This window comes from Pristis pectinata, chromosome 4, assembly GCF_009764475.1.
Source record: "Pristis pectinata isolate sPriPec2 chromosome 4, sPriPec2.1.pri, whole genome shotgun sequence".
Lineage (NCBI taxonomy): Eukaryota > Metazoa > Chordata > Chondrichthyes > Rhinopristiformes > Pristidae > Pristis > Pristis pectinata.
Genome location: NC_067408.1, coordinates 55,247,598 through 55,268,234, shown reverse-complemented (window position 1 = coordinate 55,268,234; position 20,637 = coordinate 55,247,598). Strand labels below are relative to the sequence as shown.

The window sequence follows — 20,637 nt, the reverse complement described above, 5'->3', positions numbered from 1 at the left end:
TTAGATTTATTATCACTGACATATGACATGAAAGTTGTTGTTTTGTGGCAGCAGTACAGTGTAAAGATATAAAATTACGATAATACTATATATGCAGATGCTTTGAGAATATCCCAGAAGCATTCCTTCCATGGTGGAGCTCAGTATAGAGGATCTGCTTTGATAGTCTGGTGTTGGACATGTGAATGATGTAGCTTGCCCAACATCTCCCACTGAGTGTTATTACAGCCTCATTGTCAGGCTGTAGGCCTGGGAGAGGATGCTGACATTGGTTTGCTTATCCTTCCAGTGAATTTAGAAAATTTAGTGTTTTCAGGTGCCTGCTAGTTCTTGTCTCAGAAGCACACAGAGGGACAGGGATCATTGCTGCCTGATAGACCATGTTGTGCTGGGATCAAGGTCCTGATCTCCAAACCCTTTCATTCTCAGACAGCCAAAGACTCCAGGTGCACTGGTGAGAGTAGTGAATATCATCATCTGTATTTACCTGGGATATGGGAAGTGGTCTGATCCAGGGTGTTTGCTTCAGTGACTTCAACTTCTGAACTTGCATTGACGGAAGAGTTGCCTGCCTGCTGCCGCTCAGTGACTGAGGTTGCAGGGACCTTAGAGGTGGCTGTGGCTGAACGGTTCCCCACTCTTCTTGTAGATAAGTTTCTTGTTGAAGAGGAGCTTAGGGGATGAAGTGCAATATTGGAGTGAGAAACATTTAACAGAGACTTGGACCGCTGACACAGCCCTGCCACATACAGTGGTGGCATAGTGATTAAAGTATCAGATTAGTAATCCAGGAACCTGAGGTCAAATCCCACCATGGCAATTTAAATCTGGAATTGGGGAAAAAAACACATTGGTTTTAATAACGATGCCATGAAAAACTACCAGATTGCCTTAATAAGATTGCCTCTGGTCCACTAAAGTCCTTCAGAAGAGGAAATCTGCCATCCTTACCCAGTGTAGCCAACATGTGACTCCAGACTCACTTCATGTGGTTGACTCTTAAGTGCCCTCTGAAGTTGCCTTATAAGCCCTTGAGCAGTAGCATCACTGCTATATTCAAAAGAAAAGGAACAGAACTCCATGCACCACCCTCCATCAACCTAGGCATCAAGATAGGACACGGCAAAGCCGATCCAAGCTGAGTTGCCTTTCAGAGTCCTTCTAAATTGGGAGAACCCTCCTATAGATTAGTCAAACAGCAGTCTGAATTAATCGTACTCACAGAATCATATCTTACAGATCATGTGCCAGAGTCCTCCTCCACAACCCTTGGGTATATCTTCACTGGCAGGACAGACCCACCACTGATGGCTGCAAAGCAGCATACAGGCAGGTGGGAGAATCCCTGAGAGTCCTCAGCATTGACTCCAGACCCATGATGTCTCATGCGATAAGGTCAAATAAGTTCCTTCTCATTGCAATTGGTTTATTATCGTCACGTATCGAGGTACAGTGGAAAACTTGTCTTGCATACTGTTCATACAGATCAATTCATTACACAGTGCATTGAGGCAGTACAAGGTAAAGCAATAACAGAATGCAGAATAAAGTGTAACAGCTACAGAGAAAGTACAGTGCAAGTAGACAAGGTGCAAGTAATGAAATAGATTGTGAGGTCAAGGCTCCATCGTATCATACCAGGGAACCATTGAATAGTCTTATAACAGCAGGATAGAAGCTGTCCTTGAGCCTGGTGGTACGTGGTTTCAGGCTTTTGTATCTTCTGCCCGATGGGAGGGGGGAGAAGAGCGAATGCCCGGGATGGGAGGGGTCTTTGATTACGCCAGCTGCTTTACTAAGCGCCTACTGTCCTCCCTCAGCTGATGAATCAGATTTCCTGCATGTTGAGCTCTGAAGGTAGCAAGGATGCAGAATGTACTCTGGGTCAGTGTTGTTGGTGCCCTTCACCAAGACTGGATTGATGGCACCAACTCAGACACAACTGACTGAGTATTGAAGGATAGTTTCCAGTCTTGGTCTATGGCAAGTAAGGAGTGAACCAACATCAATCAACCTCACCGATCTACCTGTGGCAGATGGATAATTGCTAGAAATGGCTGCATTGGTAGAAATGGCCACCACACAGTCCTTGTGGAGATAAAGTCCCGTCTTCACACTGAGGACACCTTGTTGTGTGGCACTGCCATCAAATTTAATGGGACAGAGTCAGAACAGATCTAGCAGCTCAAAACTTGGCATTCCTGAGGCACTCTGGACAGTCAGCATCAGCAGAAAAGTTCACTGCACTCTGTAACCTCATGGCCTGCATTTCCCTCACTCCAACCTTACTGTCAAGCCAGGAGATCTCCCCTGGTTCAGTGAGGAGTGCAGAAGGGTTACTTGGAGCAGCACCAAGTGTACCTAAAATGATGAAGTGCCAGCTAGTGAAGCTGCAATACAGGAGAACGTGCATGCTGAATAGCAAAAACAGCATACCACAGACAGATTTTGGCAGTCTTGCAACTATCAGATCAATGCTCTGCAATTCTACCACATCTACTTGGTGGTGGACAATCAAAGAGGGTCCAAGAACATCCCCAGCCTCAACGATGAATGGGTCCAGCGTGAGTGCTAATGATAAGTCTGAAGCATTTGCAATCACGTTCAACAGAGCTGTTGAGTGGATGATCCATCTCAGCTCCCTCCCTACCGTCATGGAAACCGGTCTTCAGTCAATTCAGTTTGCTCCACAGGATATCCAGAAATGGATGAGAGCACTGGATACAACAAACTCTACGGACCAGATAACATCCCAGCTGTAGTAATGAAGACCTGCACTCCAGAACCAGCTATGCCTTTAGCCAAGTTGTTCCAGTACAGTTACAACACTGGCATCTGCACAATAATGTGGAAACTTGTCCAGGCATATCTCATTGACACAAAGAAGGACGAATCCAATGCAGCTAATTACCAGCCAGTCAGTCTACTCTTAGTCATGAGCAAAGTGATGGAGGTCACTGTTGACAGTGCTATTGAGCGGTACTTACTCACCAAACATCTACTTGCCTATACCCAGTCTGGCTTTCACCAGGACTATTTGGCTCCAGACCTCATCACAGACTTGTCCAAACATGGATCAAAGAGTTGAGTTCTAGAGGTGAGGCGAGGAGAAAGTGACTTCCCTTGACCTCAAGGCAGCATTTGACTGGGTGTGGCATCAAGGAGCTGGGGTAGAACTGAAGTCCGTGGCCACCAGAGAGCTAACCTTCCAGTAACCGGAGTCATACCTCACACGAACAAAGATGGTTGTGCTCGTCAGAGGTCAATCATCCCAGCCTCAGGACATCACTACAGGAGTTCCTCTAGATAGTCAAGTTGAATTTATTGTCATATGCACAAGTACATGTATGCACAGATGCAGTGAAAAACTTACTTGCAGCAACATCACAGGCACATAGTATTAGAAACACAGAATTCAGAAGAAAAAAGAAGTTCATTGTAGTGCAAAGTGGTTAAAGTGGTCATAGTCTTACTATACTGAGGTATAGTGATTAGAGTTGTGCAGGTAAGTTCAAGAACTAAACAGTTGAAGAGAAGTAGCTGTTCTTGAACCTGGTGATGTGGGACTTCAGGCTTCTGTTCCTTCTGCCTGATGGTAGTACAAGAAGATGGCATGGCTCAGATGGTAGGAATCTTTGATGATATATGCTGCTTTTTTGAGGCAGCGCCTCATGTAGATACTTTCAATGGTGGGGAGGGATGTTCCCGTGATATATTGGGCTGAGTCCACTATTCTCTGCGCTTCTTACACTCCTGCGTATTCGAATTGTCATATCAGACCATTATAGAAATAGTTAGGATACTTTCAGTCACTTAGTGTCCTTGGCCCAGTCATTTTCAGTGGCATCATCAATGACCTTCCTTCCATCATAAGGTTAGAAATTAAGATGTTTATTGATATTTGCACAATGTTCAATTCCATTTTCAACTCCTCAGCAAATGGAGCAAGACCTAAACAACATTCAGACATATGCTGATGAATGACAAATTACATTCATGCCTCATAAGTGTCAGGCAATGACCATCTCCAGCAAAGGAGAGCCAACCATCTAACATTACTATCATTAAATCCTCCATCATCAACATCCTGGAGCTCATCATTGACCAGAAGCTCAGCTGGACCAGCTGCATAAATACCATGACAATAAGAACAGTTCAGAGGCTGGATATTTCTGTTGCAACTGAATCACCTCCTGACATCCTTAAGCCTTGTACCATCTTTAAGGTGCAAATCAGGCACTTACATGAATGAACACAGCTGCAACAACACTTAAGAAGCTCAACTTCATCCAGGGCAAAGCAGCCCGCTTTATTGGCACCCCATCAACCACCCTAAATGTTTATTCCCTCCACCACCAGTTCACAGTGGCTGCAGTGTGTACCATCTACTTGCCCAAATTCTCTCCATCAGCACCTTCCAAACCCATGACTTCTACCACCAAGAACACAGGCAGAAGAAACATGGGAACACCACCACCTGCAGGTTCCCCTCCAACTGAGCTCCATCCTGACTTGGAAATACATCATTGGTCCTTCATCATCACTGGGTTTAAAACCCACAGCACTGTGGGAACATCTTCATCAGAAGAACTGCTGCTCACTACCGCCTTCTCAAGAGCCATTAGGGATGGGCAATAAATGCTGACCTTGCTGGTGGCTCCTAGATCCCCAGAAACGGAATATAAAAAAGAAAACACTGCACCAGATCTGTTATAGCTTATCGGTTAGAAGCATGGTTTGCATGCCTTCATTGAACAGGTATAAAATGGAGACAAATTTCTGGGGACAGCCAAGTTTTATTATTCACAGACCCTCTTGTCAACAGAATAAAAGACTTTGGATGTCGTTAAGTCAGAAAAGGTGCAGAAAAGATTCATGTTACCGGGACTGGAGGGCTTGAGATATAAGGAGGGACTGGGTAGGCTAGGATTTGTTTCTTCCCTGGAGCATAGGAGGCTGAGGGATGACCTTAATAGAGATTTATAAAATCATAAGGGGCATAGATAAGGTGGATGGTCAGAGTGAGAGTATAAAACTAGAGGGCATAGGTTTAAGGTGAGAGGGGAAAGGTTTAAGACCTGAGGGGCAAGTTTTTCCACACAGAGGGTGATGGGTATGTAGAAACAAACTGCCAGAGGAAGTGGTATAGGCAGGGTCAATTACAGCTTTTAAAAGACATTTAGGCTGGCACACAGATAAGAAAGGTTTAGAGGGATATGGGCTAAACTCAAGGAAATGGGACTAGCTCAATTAGACAACTTGGTAGGCATGGACGAGGTGGACTGAAGGGGCCTGTTTCTGTGCTGTATAACTGTATGACTAAATAAGGCTTGGTTTGGTGGTTGATGCTCCTCCTTATATCTTACTTGGAGTTATCATACAATGAAGACCATGTTTGTTGCATCCCTTGAATGCCAAATACATGTGGTACACCACTAGTAACAGACTGCCAATTTGAAGAAAGACCTGTTTAGTCCTACTGTCTGCTTTCTGTCCATGCTGATGTTACCCTCCCCCCCCCCCCCCCCCGCACACACACCCATATACTCTTAGTTTATGTCATTTTTTTTTATGTAGTACCTCATCAAGTGTCTTTTGAAAATACGGATATACTTCATCCATTGTTTTCACTTTCATTGGAAGCTGAAAAGCAAAGTTGAGGCAAAATTCAGCACTTTGAGATTTTAAGATAAAGAATTCAGAAAAGAGTGAGAGCTATTAGCTAGAGGAAGGGCCTGCTCTTTTTTGTTATCTTGGCTTGCCAAGTCTGACTGTATCATTCCTTGGTCTTTGACTTGTATTTACTGGCTTCCAGCTGCCAGCAGTCAAATCAGAAAATAGCCTTCAGCTTTTGTGTCACTATCAATCAGCTTGCAAAGCACACTAATCCCAGTCCCGGAGTTCCATTCTCTGTACCAGAAAACATCAGTGTCACTCTCCAGAAAATTGAAACTAAACCACACACCACCACTCTTGCAGGGAGAGGAGCTAATAAGGTGTTCCCGCAAGCTTTCAGGTGGGGTACTGTCCAGAGGGTTTCACAGGCTAGTAAATGGGGATCTGATCTTGCTGTTAACCACACCAGCTCCTACAAATTTAATCTTATTTTCCCTCTACCCTTTACTGATTCATGTAAAGTTTATGAGCACCAACAGCCCTTCTTCAACTTGCAAGCTTAAAGAATGACGGATTTGCTTTTATGTACTGCCTATCACAATCTCCAGCTGTCTGAGAGCAATTAACTAGCAATGATATGTGTTCACTGTTGTAAAAGGAAGGAAATGTGGCAGCCAGTTTGTGCTTGACAGGTTCCTATGAGCAGCAGTGATAACCTTTTTAGTGATATCATTGCATTTCCTGGGAAATCCCCTGTTCTCAGACAGCGTCAGGGGATCTTTTACATCCATGTGGGAGACCAAATAGAGATTGGGTTAAATGTCACATCTGGAGTGGAGTGTCAGCTTAGATTTTCTGCACAAGCCTCTTTGGTGAGACAAGCTCGGAGGTGAAGTCCCATCCATTGAGTGGACAGGGAATGTCAGCAAACTAAGGTTGCCACCCAGCCAGTGCATGTCCCAGGGCACTGCCTTGGGTAGAGATCCTGGCAGCTTACTATACCTTGGAGTATAGCACCAAATGGACAGGGTCTGACACAGGTCCGAGAGTGTTTGCCATTTTACAGCTGATGAGGAAGCTGAGATATGAGATTGCATTACTCCACACACTAGATAGGAGAACATCTAGGCAGATGAAATAGAAGCAGAAAATGCTGGCAATACACAGCAGGTCAGACAGCATCCGTGTGGAAAGAAAAAAAACAAGTTAGTGTTAGGTCCATGATCCTATGACTAGGTGACCGTTTCGCAGAACACCTGTGCTCCATCTGTAACCGTGACCTGCCAGTCACTTCAACTCCCGCTCCCACACTATCACTGATATAACAGTCCTCGGCCTCTTCTACTGCCAGGAGAATTCCAAGTGCAAACTGGAGGAACAGCACCTCATTTTCCATCTTAGAACCTCGTAGCCTAACGGCATGAATATTGGATTCTTCCACTTTAGGTAACTGTTCATAACCTAAACAGTTCGTAAGTAAGAAATGTGGCTGCCTGGCAGTATATTTAATTAAAAGCATAGTCCAACCAAGGGCAATATATAGATAAACCAGGGCATTTAACTGAACCATTCAGATTTCTCTGCAAGATGCAATGATATTTTTGTTGCAGGAAAATGATTCTCCATACTCAGTAATGTCTGTGCTCCATATGTAATAAAGGACTGATTTGTTTGATTCATGCTACATGAAGGTAGAACATGTACTGTGATCCCAACCTTGCACCAGAGCCCTGAACCGAGTTCTCACATAGCAGAAGATGCTTGCAGCCCCACAGCAGCCTGCTGGTCTCCCAGATGCTCATTCATATGTATGGGCTGTCCATATCTCAGGTGTTTGTAACCTGGGGGCACCTATACTGTCAATTTCAGCCTTGAAATTTTAAGTTGTCGCTAGCATCGGGGAAACATTCCCACTAACCTTTTCTTGATTTCACTTCTCCACAGTCAAACTACAATTTATTTTGAGGAACAATGTGTAAACAATGTGTTTCACTTTTCAATGTGCCCCTGTATCTATTCCATAATACGGAAAGTGAACTGTTTACAGTATACTGTACAGTTTAACCAAAGTTTTTTACATGACCTTTCTCCTTTTTAATTCTGACTTTCTGAAATTTAACATCCATCCTCTATTTACTTTTTTAATAGTTTATTTAACCTGAATCACTATTTAAAATATTTTTTATATATGTGTATGTTACACAAATTATTCTTTTCCTCTAATGCTTAGACAGTTATTTTATAGTATTTTGTGTGGCCTCTTTGTTTATCTTGTCAATGTATGCCACCTTGCACATGCCTTTATTGCAACTGAACTCAGATTTGGCAAATTAATTGATGCCTTTTTACATTTTGTTGAAGACATCCTCTATATTATCCTCAGCATGCCCTCAGATTTGGTGTCCTCGACAGATTTTGAAATTGTGCTTGATTCCCAACTCTAAATCATTCCTGCAACTAGTGAACAAGGGCAATCTTAGTTCTGTTCCCAATGGAAATCACTTCCTATATTTTGACTGCCTGAGTATCCCATTAAAATGTCTTCTAATTTCACATCATTCTAGGGCATACAGAGTGGACCTTTGTTACTGGTTGCATTCACTGTTTAATACATTGCAGAATTACAAATTCTCTTCTTGGTGGTAAATTGATTCTGTCAGGACTAGCTCAACCGCAACTTGTACCTCCCTTTAATTTCTCATTTGGTTTCCCTCTTCCTCTGTTCTGCCTGAAAATGAACTCCAGTTGTTGCAAACCAATGCAATTAAATATTTTCACCTTAATGAAGAGGTTCAGTACTTGCCTTAGTGCCCCTTACAAAGCTTCCTTCCATGACCAAATCTGAATAATAGGGACAGGCAACACAAAATCTGCATCTGTGGGGGTGAGAACCGACCAGTTCTCCAAACAATCCCCATCAAAGATTGTTGTTCAAAGGCAAGCTTAATTTGCTTTCCAATTTTGACCAGATAAGAGACATGCCCACAAAGGGAACTGTAGCAAGAATGCAATTTTGTACAATAAATATTTAATGATTCAGTCTAGCCCCAACATTCTACGGCCCAAAAGCTCTGGAGGATAGGTGGACAGTGCGGGTGAAGAGAAGGTTTATGAGTAAGTTCAGATCATGAACCGCAGTGCATTTCCTGGAGTACCAGAGAGGTATCTGAGATCATTGGGATTTTCCTGAAGGAAAGCAGCTCCATGGAGTTGCTGAAAATGCAATGGTGTTTAATGTATTAGATATTCAACAGAATAGTTAGTGTTTCATAACTTAAAAGCGTATCACTGCCACTAGTAAATGGGCTGTTTGGACCTCATGTTCATTAGTTTAGAATATAAGAATTAGAAGTAGGAGAAGGCCATCAGCCCTTGAAGCCTCCTCCGCCATTTATTAACATCACGGCTGATCTTCTACCTGAGTTCCATTTTCCTATAAGATCCCCATGGCTCTTTACTTCCTTAATATCCAGAAATCTATCAACCTCTGTTTAGAGTTAACTCAATGACTTAGTCTCCACAGACCTCCAGGGTGAAGAATTCCAAAGATTTACCATCCTTTGAGTGAGGGAATTTCTCCTCTTCTCATCTTCTGAGATTCCTCAGCCAGAGGAGGTATCCTCCTTGCATCCAGCCTATTGAACCCAGCTTGATCCATTCCCCATTTTAACCTGAACGATTCAGTAGTTGGCAACATGCCCTGCTTGCACAGGGTGGAGTTCTCATGAACTGATGCAAATCAGCACCCTGTTATTCCTTTTTGCAGTTTGCCTGCCAATTTGTAGTAGAGCAATAAACAATCTGCTGGAGGAACTCAGTGGGTCAAGCAGCATCTGTAGGGGGAAAGGAATTGTCGATGTTTCAGGTCGAAACCCTGCATCAGGACCGAGAGGGGAGATGAGAGGAGAAGAGAGGTGGTGAGACGGGGGCCAGTGGGTGGTTGGTGGACTGAGGAGAGGTGAAAACCAACAGGCAAGCTGCGCCAGCTGGGGGAGGGGAGCAGGGGTGCAGTTGGCAGGTGAATGATAAATGGGGACAGACAAAGAGAGAAGAAGAAATGGGAGGCAGATGGAGTGAAGTGAGGGGAGGGGAGAGTGAAGGTTGGAGACAGCTGCTGGAGGGAGATAAGTTACCAGTGCTGGAATCTGATAAGCAAAGGCAGTGATAATGGGAACCATAGGGGAGAGGTGAATGGCAGATGGAACCAGAAGCAGATGGGTTGGGGGGGGGGGGGGGGGGGGGGAAGCCTGTGGGTGGACTGTGTATGTAGTGAGTGGATGGAACTGAAGGGGTGGAGGGCAGGTGATGGGAAGCTGGACGGGTGTGGGGTGTAGGAAAGAGGACATAAATGGGAGGACTGGAGGAAGGTCAGAAGGGGGGGGGGGAGCGAGGGTGAAAAATCCCACTGGAGGGGAGGGGTACCTAACTAAAAGTGGTACCTGTTGTGGATATGTAGGCAATCTTCAGACAAAAATCCCCAGGCTGCTCCGCGAGGTGAGGGAGGAGATTGCTGAACCTTTGGCTAGGATCTTTGAGTCCTTGTTGTCCACGGGAATGGTACAGGAGGATTGGACGTTGGCAAATGTTGTCCCCTTATTCAAGAAAGGTAGTAGGGATAGTCCAGGGAATTACAGACCGGTGAGCCTTACGTCTGTGGTGGGCAAGCTGTTGGAAAGGATTCTTAGAGATAGGACCTGTGGGCATTTAGAGAATCAGGGATAGCCATCATGGCTTTGTGAAGGGCAGATCATATCTCACAAGCCTGATAAGGTTCTTTGAGGAGGTGATCAGACAGATTGATGAGGGTAGTGCAGTAGATGTGATCTACATGGATTTTAGTAAGGCGTTTGACAAGGTTCCACATGGTAGGCTTCTTCAGAAGGTCAGAGGGCATGGGATCCAGGGAAGCTTGGTCGTGTGGATTCAGAATTGGCTTGCTTGTAGAAAGCAGAAGGTTGTGGTGGAGGGAATGTATTCAGATTGGAGGGCTGTGACTAGTGGTGTCCCACAAGGATCGGTTCTCAGGTCTCTGCTTTTCGTGATTTTCATTAATGACTTGGATGAGGGAGTAGAAGGGTGGGTTGACAAGTTTGCAGATGACACAAAGATTGGTGGTGTTGTGGATAGTGTGAAGGATTGTTGAAGATGCAGAGCTGGGCTGAGAAGTGGCAGATGGAGTTCAATCCGGATAAGTACTTTGGTAGGACAAACTCCAAGGCGGAGTACAAAGTTAATGGCAGGATCCTGGATAGTGTGGAGGAGCAGAGGGATCCGGGGCTCCATATCCACAGATCCCTGAAAGTTGCCTCTCAAGTGGATAGGGTAGTAATGGGTGGGAAGTTCAAGGGAGATATCAGAGGAAGGTTTTTTACCCAGAGAGTGGTTGGGGCATGGAATGCACTGCCTGGGGCAGTGGTGGAGGCAGGTACATCGGTCAAATTCAAGAGATTGCTAGATAAGCATATGGAGGAATTTAGAATAGAGGGATATGTGGGACAAAGACGTTAGATAGTCTTAGACGAGGTTTAAAGGTCGGCACAACATTGTGCTGTACTGTTCTATGGTTTATGAAAAATCACTGTAAAACTTCCCAGCAAGCAATTTTTTCCCTAGGTAGAGATATGCCTTTGGCAAAATGTTCCCACAATCTCCTTCTTCTGAATTGCACTGCATGTAAGGTCACATAGGGCACCTTCTGGCAGGTTCAGGGGGGCTTGTGGAATTCTCTCCCAACATTAGGAAAGGGAGGACCTGTCAGAAAAACTGGGTGAAAGGAAACTTGGCTTGTCATGTTGTTATCTTGGTTCCTGTGTATTGGTTCCATCAGCATCACCACCCATTCTCACCCAGATCTTTAGAAACAAAAACTCTATGTAGGCTCTTTCCCCCATATTAGTTTGAGTCCCTGCACACAGATGTCTTTTGTGAGCTGTTCAAGATGTGTTGATATGGTGCTGGGCAATGTTATTCTGAACATAATTTGTAGGTAGGTTAATTGACCACTGCATAATGCCCCTAGTGTAAATCAGGGACAGGGGAAACAGGGGGAGGGGGTAAATTAATGAGGATTCAAGAGGAAAGTTAAGATGAGGGTAGGTAGGTACAAGATAGCCATTTTGGATGCAGTGGGCCAAAGAGTCTGTTTTTGTGTTGTTTGCCTCTAAAATGTTTCAGATAGTGTACTCGTAAATCCAAGTGTTATTTATCTTTTATTAATCAATAATGCTCAATATCTGTATCTTTCAATAGTATTGCAGAGACAAGTTCTGGATAATGTATTTCTTTTGTTATTTGCTCTCAGAGTAAAAACCAGTCTCATCGCAGAGGAGAATATAATGTTTACAGCACTTTCCAGAGCCATGAACCAGAGTTTGACTATCTGAAGAGTCTTGAGATCGAAGAGAAGATAAATAAAATCAGGTGGCTACCCCAGCAGAATGCAGCCTACTTTCTTCTCTCAACCAATGGTAGGTTATAGGAAGGTAAAATTGGTGATGGTTTATAAAATGGAACATGTGTTTTGTCATTCGCTATTTCTTGGAAAATGTACTAAGTAATTAATGTCTTCAATTGAGGATCTGTGATAATAGGGAGTATATGAGACTATATGAGACTTTTGGACATAGCAGTTTTGCACCTGCCCCAGTCTAGGGATATTAGAGAGAGTACATACAGTCCTTCAGGCCTGTTTTGCTTTAGAATCAAATCATTACTGATCTACATCTTAACTCTGTATGGCTGGCTTTGTTCTCTATCCTCAATTAATCTTACCAAGCAAAAATCTGTTACTTCTCTCTCCACAGACACAATGCTGAGAATTTCGAGCATTTTCTAGTTTTGTTTTAGATTTTCAGCACCTGTAGTTTTTTGCTTCTGAAAAATGAGTTGATCTCAGAAAATACTCAGTGGTGCCAACGTCAATTGTGCTTTTGGAAGGAGTTCCATATTTCCGCACTCGCCTTTGTGGAGCATGTGATCCCTGACCCTGTTTCTTTTGAGCATAAGGGTCTAGTCATTTAAAACTGAGGTGCATAGAAATTTCTTCTCTCAGAAGGTAATGAATTTCTTGAATTCTCTGTCCCCAAGGCTGGTGGAGGCCAGATCATTAGATATAGATATGGAGATAGATAAATATTTGAAAGATTGAGGAATTGAGGACCATGGTGATTTGGCACAGGAGAGACATTGAGGCCTGGGGCAGATCAGTCATGATCAAGTTGAATGGCAGGGCAGGCTTGAGGGCCTGGTGGCCGACTCCTGCTCCTATTTTCTTGTGCTCTTGTGTTCCCGATAACCAGCTCTGATTTTTGGGAAGGTGTCCTTTTGTGCTGGATTCACCTGTCAAAAGAACCATTTGCTCTATACAGTAAAAATTTGATAATTCGCTAACCGATTATTCGGAAATCCCAATGGCTCAACATATGGCTCACCGTGTGATCTTTCCTATGCTTCCTTAAAACACACTGGGGCCTCACTTCCCATGCTTCATTTAAACTCACCAGGAAAAATTATTATACTTCTGTGTAACATCTTCAAGTAATAAGGAATTAAAAGTGTGTTGTCCAGAAACTCTGTCAGTCCAGCACCACAAAAGTTCAGAGTGTGCCAGATAAATGGAGTTTTACTGAATCTACTTTTGCAATCTCCTTTAATGGTTTAACATTTTAAACACACCCGAAATGAGAGCTCCACCCACCAGGACTCATTTCAGGACCTTAGCTCTGCTTCCATCCTTAAAGCTTGGATGTAAAGTTTTCTATGAATTGTCTGTCAGCAAGCCAACAGACTGTCAACCCATTCCCTCTCCACTGAAGTTATCTCTGTTGAAATTTCAGTATTGCTGTCAAATACCTGTCAGTTTTAATTCTCTACATCAAACAAAATACATCTTTTCCCAAATGCCACAGTCTGAAGAGTTAAGTAGGATTACCAACCTTTGAGGGTTATCCTGAAGTCTTTGGGAATTAGAGATTGGACACTTTAATGAGCAAACCCTAGGAAATAAATTATAGCACATAGAACAGTATAACACAGGAAAAGGCCCTTCAGACCCTGATGTCTGTGCCAAACACAATGCCAAATTAAACTAAATCTCTTCTGCCTGTATATGATTCATATCCCTCCATTCCCTGCATGTACATGAGTCTATTTAAAAACAGCTTAAAATGCCACTATCATATACTGTATCTACCTCTGGCAGCCTGTTCCAGGTACCTTACCACTCTCTATGTAAAAAAAAAATTGCCCCACATATCTCCTTTAAACTTTCCCCCTCTAAATACATGTCCTTTCTTTTATTTGACATTTCTACAAATTATAATTGGTTTTATGTGACAAAAGCTAAAACAAAAAAATGAGCAGACTACGGTGGCTCAGATGTCAGCGGCTACAGCATTCCAAACCAAGGAGTGGCAGGGTGCAGATACATGCTTCCCCAGAAGGATTAGCTGGACACGACATATTTCCCCACTGAGAGGAAAACAGCATGATATCGCAAGCCATGTAATCACACTTCCACAATCAATGACAAATCAATATGGTGGAAGGCTGGTTCTCCAGTCCCCACCTCAGTCCAGGATGGTGCTTTATCACAAAGAGGTGAGATGGGGTAAAGGAAGAGAATTCTGCTTTCAGAGTATTAACAGACAAGGCTGATTCAATGAGTTTGAGATGTGACTCATGACAATGGGAGTTCCCCAATTACCTCCACTGGGTCTGGAAAGAGCCTCATTAAAGTATGAAGCCTTCTGCTTCTGTGCCAGCCATATATCAGCTTACAGTGCTCCTGTCCCTGAATTAGCAAGCTACAGGCTCAAGTTCTCTTCCAAAGACTGGGCTAATTCTAAGTGCCAAAAGATTACAGGGTGCTTCTTCAAAGAAAAATGAGAGATCTATAATTTTAGGCTACATTTAATTGAATGTTGCTTTAAAAATGGCTTATTGTTTGGTCATCATCAGCTTGCTTTTTGTGGGAGTTTGCTGTATGCAAATTGACTGCCTACATTACAAGTGTGACCATGCTGTAAAAAGGTTCTGATTGGCTTTGGGCTGTCGTAGGATTTTGAAAGGGGCTACATTTATAAATGCAACAAAGTAGAGAAGCAAAACTGGACATGTTGAGGGAGGGAGAGTTGTAATAAATCAGGAGCTTGTTAATATTTAATAAATATTTCTAATTCTGTGATAACAATTTACTTCAGAAGCTTCCATGCTTCACTGAAGAGATGTATTTTAATAAAATCATTGCAGTGATCTCCTGTATCGTGCACCCATAGTGTGCAAGCAACTGATTTTGCGGTTAGAGGAGAACATTTTTCACAGCATTAGCAATTCATTGAGTTTGTTGCAACTGGCCTGGAGTGCTTGTGGGAATGAATGGACTGTTCAGTATCACTGTATTCTGGCAAAAATGTCTGGAAGAAGTTAAGTCTGCCTGAAGCTGTTGTTTAATTTGATGCTATGGGTCATTGAAATGCCCATCTCCTGTTTCTACTACACAGGCTTTATAAGGCGTTAATCAGACCACATTTGGAATACTGTGAGCAATTTTGGGCCTCATATCTAAGGAAAGATGGGCTGGCCCTGGAGAGGGTCCAGAGGAGGTTCACAAGAATAATCCCAGGAATGAAAGGTTTAATCTGTGAGGAGCATTTGATGTCTCTGGGCCTGTACTCGATGGAGTTCAGAAGGATGAGAGGGATCTCATTGAAACCTACCGGATATTGAAAGGCCTGGATAGAGTGGATGTGGAGAGGGTGTTTCCATTAGTAGGAGATTCTAGGATCCGAGGGCACAGCCTCAGAAGAAAGAGACATCCCTTTAAAACTGAAATGAAGGGGAATTTCTTCAGCCAGAGGGTGATGAATCTGTGGAATTCAATGCCACAGAGGGCTGCGGAGGCCAAGGCATTGGGGTATTTAAGGCAGAGATTGGTAGGTTCTTGATTGGTAAGGGGGTTAAGGGTTACAGAGAGAAGGCAGGAGAATGGGATTACAGAAAAATATCAGCCATGATTGAATGGTGGAGCAAACCCCATTTTCACACCCTCTTCTTCCCCCAAGGTCCCACAATTTTACGTTTTGAAGTAAATGTTTGAGATAAAATCCAACATTACCCATGTTTTACTTATATCTCTCTGTTAAACATCTCTAGCAGGTAGGAACTTTATCAAGTGGGTTCTGACAGTGGTGGGCCTTGGAACAGCAATCAGTGCCTCTGGAGTTTTCCAACAGAAATTGGACCAGTGCATTGGTAATGCAGCGTACCTTCTCCTCATCAATCTTGGCCCCTTATAGTTTAGTCAGCAGAGAGGATACATGGATGGAAAAAACCTGGAGATGGCATAAGGGGGGATGAGAGATGGAAATGAGGTTTCAGTGGGGAGCCTTGGCCTAGTGGGGAAGCAGCACAGAAGAACCGAATGGATTGTATAATTTTCAGCATTCCTCAATGCCTCTTCAGCCCTGCTGCTGTGTTATTCAATTACACAGTTCACTTTGTGTCTTACTAAATGTTTGGGAGTGTAATGAACCATAAATGTACCAGGATTCATTCCAAGGGGTGAACTCTGCAGATACACCTTTTAAACAAAAAGGAGAGAGACAATTGTACTTCATGCAGGGATTTTCAGTGACATTTGTCACAGATCGCAGGGTGATCCGAATTACATGCCTGAATCTGCAGGCCAGACTTTCACAGGGACAATGCAATGTAAGCCCTGGAAGTGTAAACCCTGCAGATGCTTGAAACATGAAATTAAAAACAGAAATGCTGGAAATACTCTGTGGAGAGAGAAACAAGAGTTAATGTTTCAGGTTGAAGACTCTTCATTCGAATTTAGAAAGTGAAAAAAAAAGTTTGTTTTTCAGATAATATAAACTCTCCAGGATAACCCAGTTCTAACTGTTTGTGAATAGATAAGACGGTTAAACTGTGGAAGATCAGTGAGCGGGACAAAAGGCCAGAAGGGTACAACTTGAAGGATGAAGATGGTAGAATCAAAGACCCCTCCACCATCACAACCTTGCGGGTAAGGTCATTCATTGAATTACGTGCCATACCACAGATCAGAGGCGATACATTAAAGTGCTTAAATGCGTTTCATTTCCACTGCATGTTGAATAATTTTTATACTGACTTTACCCTGTCTTGAGTAAGCTGCAAGGTACTGAGCCAGGAAGTCCTGTGTTTAACTTTTTCTCCAGGGCTTTACTCCCACTCCGTGTTGTGCTGTTGAGTAAGTTGTGAAGCATTTACACCTCCTCAGCTAGATTTAGGGAAAAAAAGTATTTTGGCACTCTGGGGCCTCGGTCGAATGGTCTTGAAATGTTATAGCAAGTAAGTACTTACAAAAAAAAAGTGCAACAAATTGCCTGAGAAGCATTTGCTGCCCCAACCAACACTACTAAAGCAAGCGAAAAACAAAAAATAAACCTGTAGATGCTGGAAATCTGAAATGAAAATAGAAAATGCTGTAAACACACAGCAGATCAGGCAGCGTCTGTGGAGAGAGAAACAGATTTAGACCAAAGGTGAAGGGTCATCGACCCTGCTGAGTGTTTGTAGTACTGAAGCAAGTTGTGGGGTCATTTACTTCATTGCTGGTTGTGCGTCCTTGAGGTGTATATATGAGTTTTTGCATTTATATGCACTTTCATCATATGTAAAAGAGTGATTTGGTCCTCCAGAGCTGCTAATAATTATAGATCTGAAGCATACCAAATAGGAAGTAAACATGTTGGCTAAATTTCCCAATAACCTCCAAGGTAAAGAATGGCAAAAGCTGCACAAATCCCAGCTATGGTTTCTATTCTGTACTGTATCAGTGGACCTCAGCCAACATAACTGGCAACAGGCCTTATTTTGAGTAAACATAAGAAATAGGAGCAGGAGTAGGCCATCTGGCCCATCAAGCCTGCTCCGCCATTCAATAAGATCATGGCTGATCTGGCCGTGGACTCAGCTCCACCTCCCTGCCTTTTCCCCATAACCATTAATTCCCCTACTGTGCAAAAATCTATCTAACTGTGACTTAAATATATATTAATGAAGTAGCCTCTACTGCTTCCCTGGGCAGAGAATTCTACAGATTCACTACCCTCTGGGAAAAGCAGTTTCTCCTCATCTCCATCCTAAATCTATTCCCCCGAATCTTGAGTCTATGTCCCCTAGTTCTAGTCTCACCTACCAGTGGAAACAACCCTTCCTGCCTCTATCTTATCTATCCCTTTCATAATTTTATATATTTCTATAAGATCCCCTCTCATTCTTCTGAATTCCAGCAAGTATAATCCCAGGCAACTCAGTCTCTCCTCATAGGCTATAATCCCCTCATCTCCAGAATCAACTTGGTGAATCAGCTCTGCACCGCCTCCAAAGCCAGTATATCCTTCCTCAAGTAAGGAGACCAGAACTGCACGCAGTACTCCAGGTGCAGCCTCACCAGTACCCTGTACAGTTGCAGCATAACCTCCCTGCTCTTAAATTCAGTCCTTCTAGCGATGAAGGCCAACATTCCATCTGCCTTCTTGATAACCCATTGCACCTGCAAACCAACCTTTTGCGATTCATGCACAAGCATTCTCAAGTCCCTCTGCACAACAGCGTGCTGTAATCTTTCACCATTTAAATAATAAACAGATCTTCTATTTTTCCTTCCAAAGTGGATGACCTTGCATTTACCAACGTTGTACTCCATCTGCCAGAACCTAGCCCACTTAACCTATCTATATCTCTCTGCAGACTCTCCACATCCTCTGCACAATTTTCTTTTCTACTCAATTTAGTGTCATCAGCAAACTTAGGCAGACTGCACTCGGTCCCCTCTTCCAAATTGTTAATGTATATTGTGAACAGTTGCGGGCCCAACACCAACCCCTGCCGCATTCCACTCTGCACTGATTGCCAACCAGAGAAACACCCATTTATCCCAACTTTGCCTTCTATTGGTTAACCAATCCTCTATCCATGCTAATACATTGCCCTCAACTCCATGCATCGTATCTTATGGATAAGTCTTTTTTGCAGCACCTTATCAAACACCTTCTGGAAATCCAAGTATACAAAATCCACCTGCTCCTCTCTATCCACTGCACTTTTTGTATCCACAAAGAACTCCAGTAAGTTTGTCAAACAGGACCTGCCCTTCCTGAATCCATGCTGTGTCTGCCTGATGGAACCACTTCTATCCAGGTGCCTCACTATTTCTTCCTTTATGATAGTTTCAAGCATTTTCCTGACTACAGACGTTAAGTTAACTGACCTGCTTTTGCCTACATTCTTTCTTAAACAGTGGCGTGACATTTGCTGTCTTCCAATCCGCTGGGTCCTGCCCAGAGTCCAGAGAATTTTGGTAAATTATCACAAACGTGTCTACTGTAACTTCCACCATTTCTTTCAGTACCTTGGGATGCATCCCATCAGGACCGGGGGACTGGTCTACCTTTAGGCCCACTAGTTTGCTCATCACTACCTCTGTAGTGACAGCGATCCTCACCCCCCTCGTGGTGTTTGCTGTGAGTGAAGAAAACTATTCATGGTTCCCTTCCTTATTTGTTAACTGATTACCATCCAACCAAGATGGAATGGATGAGAATGAGGACATGGTGAGGCCATGTCCCCATCCTCATAGCAAAGTAGTCTCTTAACACTCATTCGGCAAGACCTGCGCATGAGGATTGGCACTTGGACAATGAAATGAAGTTTTGAATGGTCTTAGAGCAATGCTGGAGTGAGCATTTGGCACCTGTGTTGGGAAGATGGGGAATTAGCCAACAGTAAATTGGAGACACAAGAGACTGCAGATGCTGGAATCTGGAGCAACAAACAATCTGCTGGAGGAACTCAGCGGGTCAAGCAGTATCTGTGGGGGGAAAGGAATTGTCAACATTTCGGGTTGAAACCCTGCATCAGGACTGCAACAGTAAATTAGAAAATGATTTCACAAAACTGCAGCAAATGTGTCACATGGTCTTTGCTGGAACATGTGAGATGAGTTTCACTAAGTATCTCAATTTCACCTGATGCAGGCTTCTGGTTCACTTTAGATGCAAGGATGGCAGGAGTACTGGCAAAGTCAATGTTTATGGAGCCTTTTCCATGAGTCACCTCAGTCCAAATGATGCGACTGTGGCATAGCACATCTTAGGCATTAGCACGTCTATCCTGAATAGTTTAATTACAGGGTTAAAAGTTGCAGGCATGACTTTATTCATTTGTTTAACTGATGCACTGATAAACTGGTGTCCAAGAAAATCGAAAAGGCTACCTTAAATAACATTTTCCTTTTTAATCATTGCAAGCACTTCTATCTTCACTTTATTTAGGAGTCATCCAAATGTTAATATGAAGAGCTCAGTTCCTGTTTTACCTCTGTCATCTCCCAATCCCACCTCCACCCCATCTCATTTTTATCATGTAGTGTTATGTGCTAGTATTAGATAGGCACTCTAACCATGGGTATTGTGAATTGTTCAATCAAGTGTAAAACCTTTGTGAAGTAACACTGGGAGGAAGTGCCCAAGTCATGTATTTTCTGGGATGTATCTGAACGCACATGTTGCGACTGGTAACCGTTCAGCTGTTTCGGACCATTAGCTCACTTCCTGCCTTTATAACACGCCTGTTTGGCAAACAAATGAGGTTGCAGTTTGCTTAGTGCAGCAGAACTTTAGAAATTAGGCCAACTCCTCCGGGGTACAAAGCTGAGTGCCTTGTCTGTTGGGTTGTGACACTCGTTTCCAGTCCAATTCTACCTATTGTTTGCTGACTCACTGGATATCATGGTTGGGTGTGAGAAAGGTCACATTACACATGGCTCATTGGGTGTGCAGTTATAAAGCATTGGCTGATAAAAGCAGTGGAACGAATGTACCCTCAAGCAAGAATTTCTGTCAGAATTTGGCTGCCTTTCCAGGAGATGAGAGGTATTGTTCTGGTTGTGATACCAATGCTGCATTGAAGCAGTAGAGTCATGCTAGGAGCATTATTGGATGCACAAGTGCCAAGTAACTTCCAAATATC

At 43.3% G+C, this 20,637-nt stretch overlaps 1 protein-coding gene across 3 annotated transcripts in view; it reads left to right on the top strand.

The window, feature by feature from the left end:
* LOC127569518 (serine/threonine-protein phosphatase 2A 55 kDa regulatory subunit B beta isoform) overlaps positions 1-20,637 on the top strand; it is a 493,802-nt gene that overhangs the window by 397,415 nt on the left and 75,750 nt on the right. For all 3 annotated transcript variants that reach the window (XM_052014239.1, XM_052014240.1, XM_052014241.1), the window contains 2 exons: positions 11,918-12,083; positions 16,533-16,645. In XM_052014239.1, the coding sequence (XP_051870199.1) occupies positions 11,918-12,083; positions 16,533-16,645 (279 nt within the window). The remainder of the gene's footprint in view (positions 1-11,917; positions 12,084-16,532; positions 16,646-20,637) is intronic.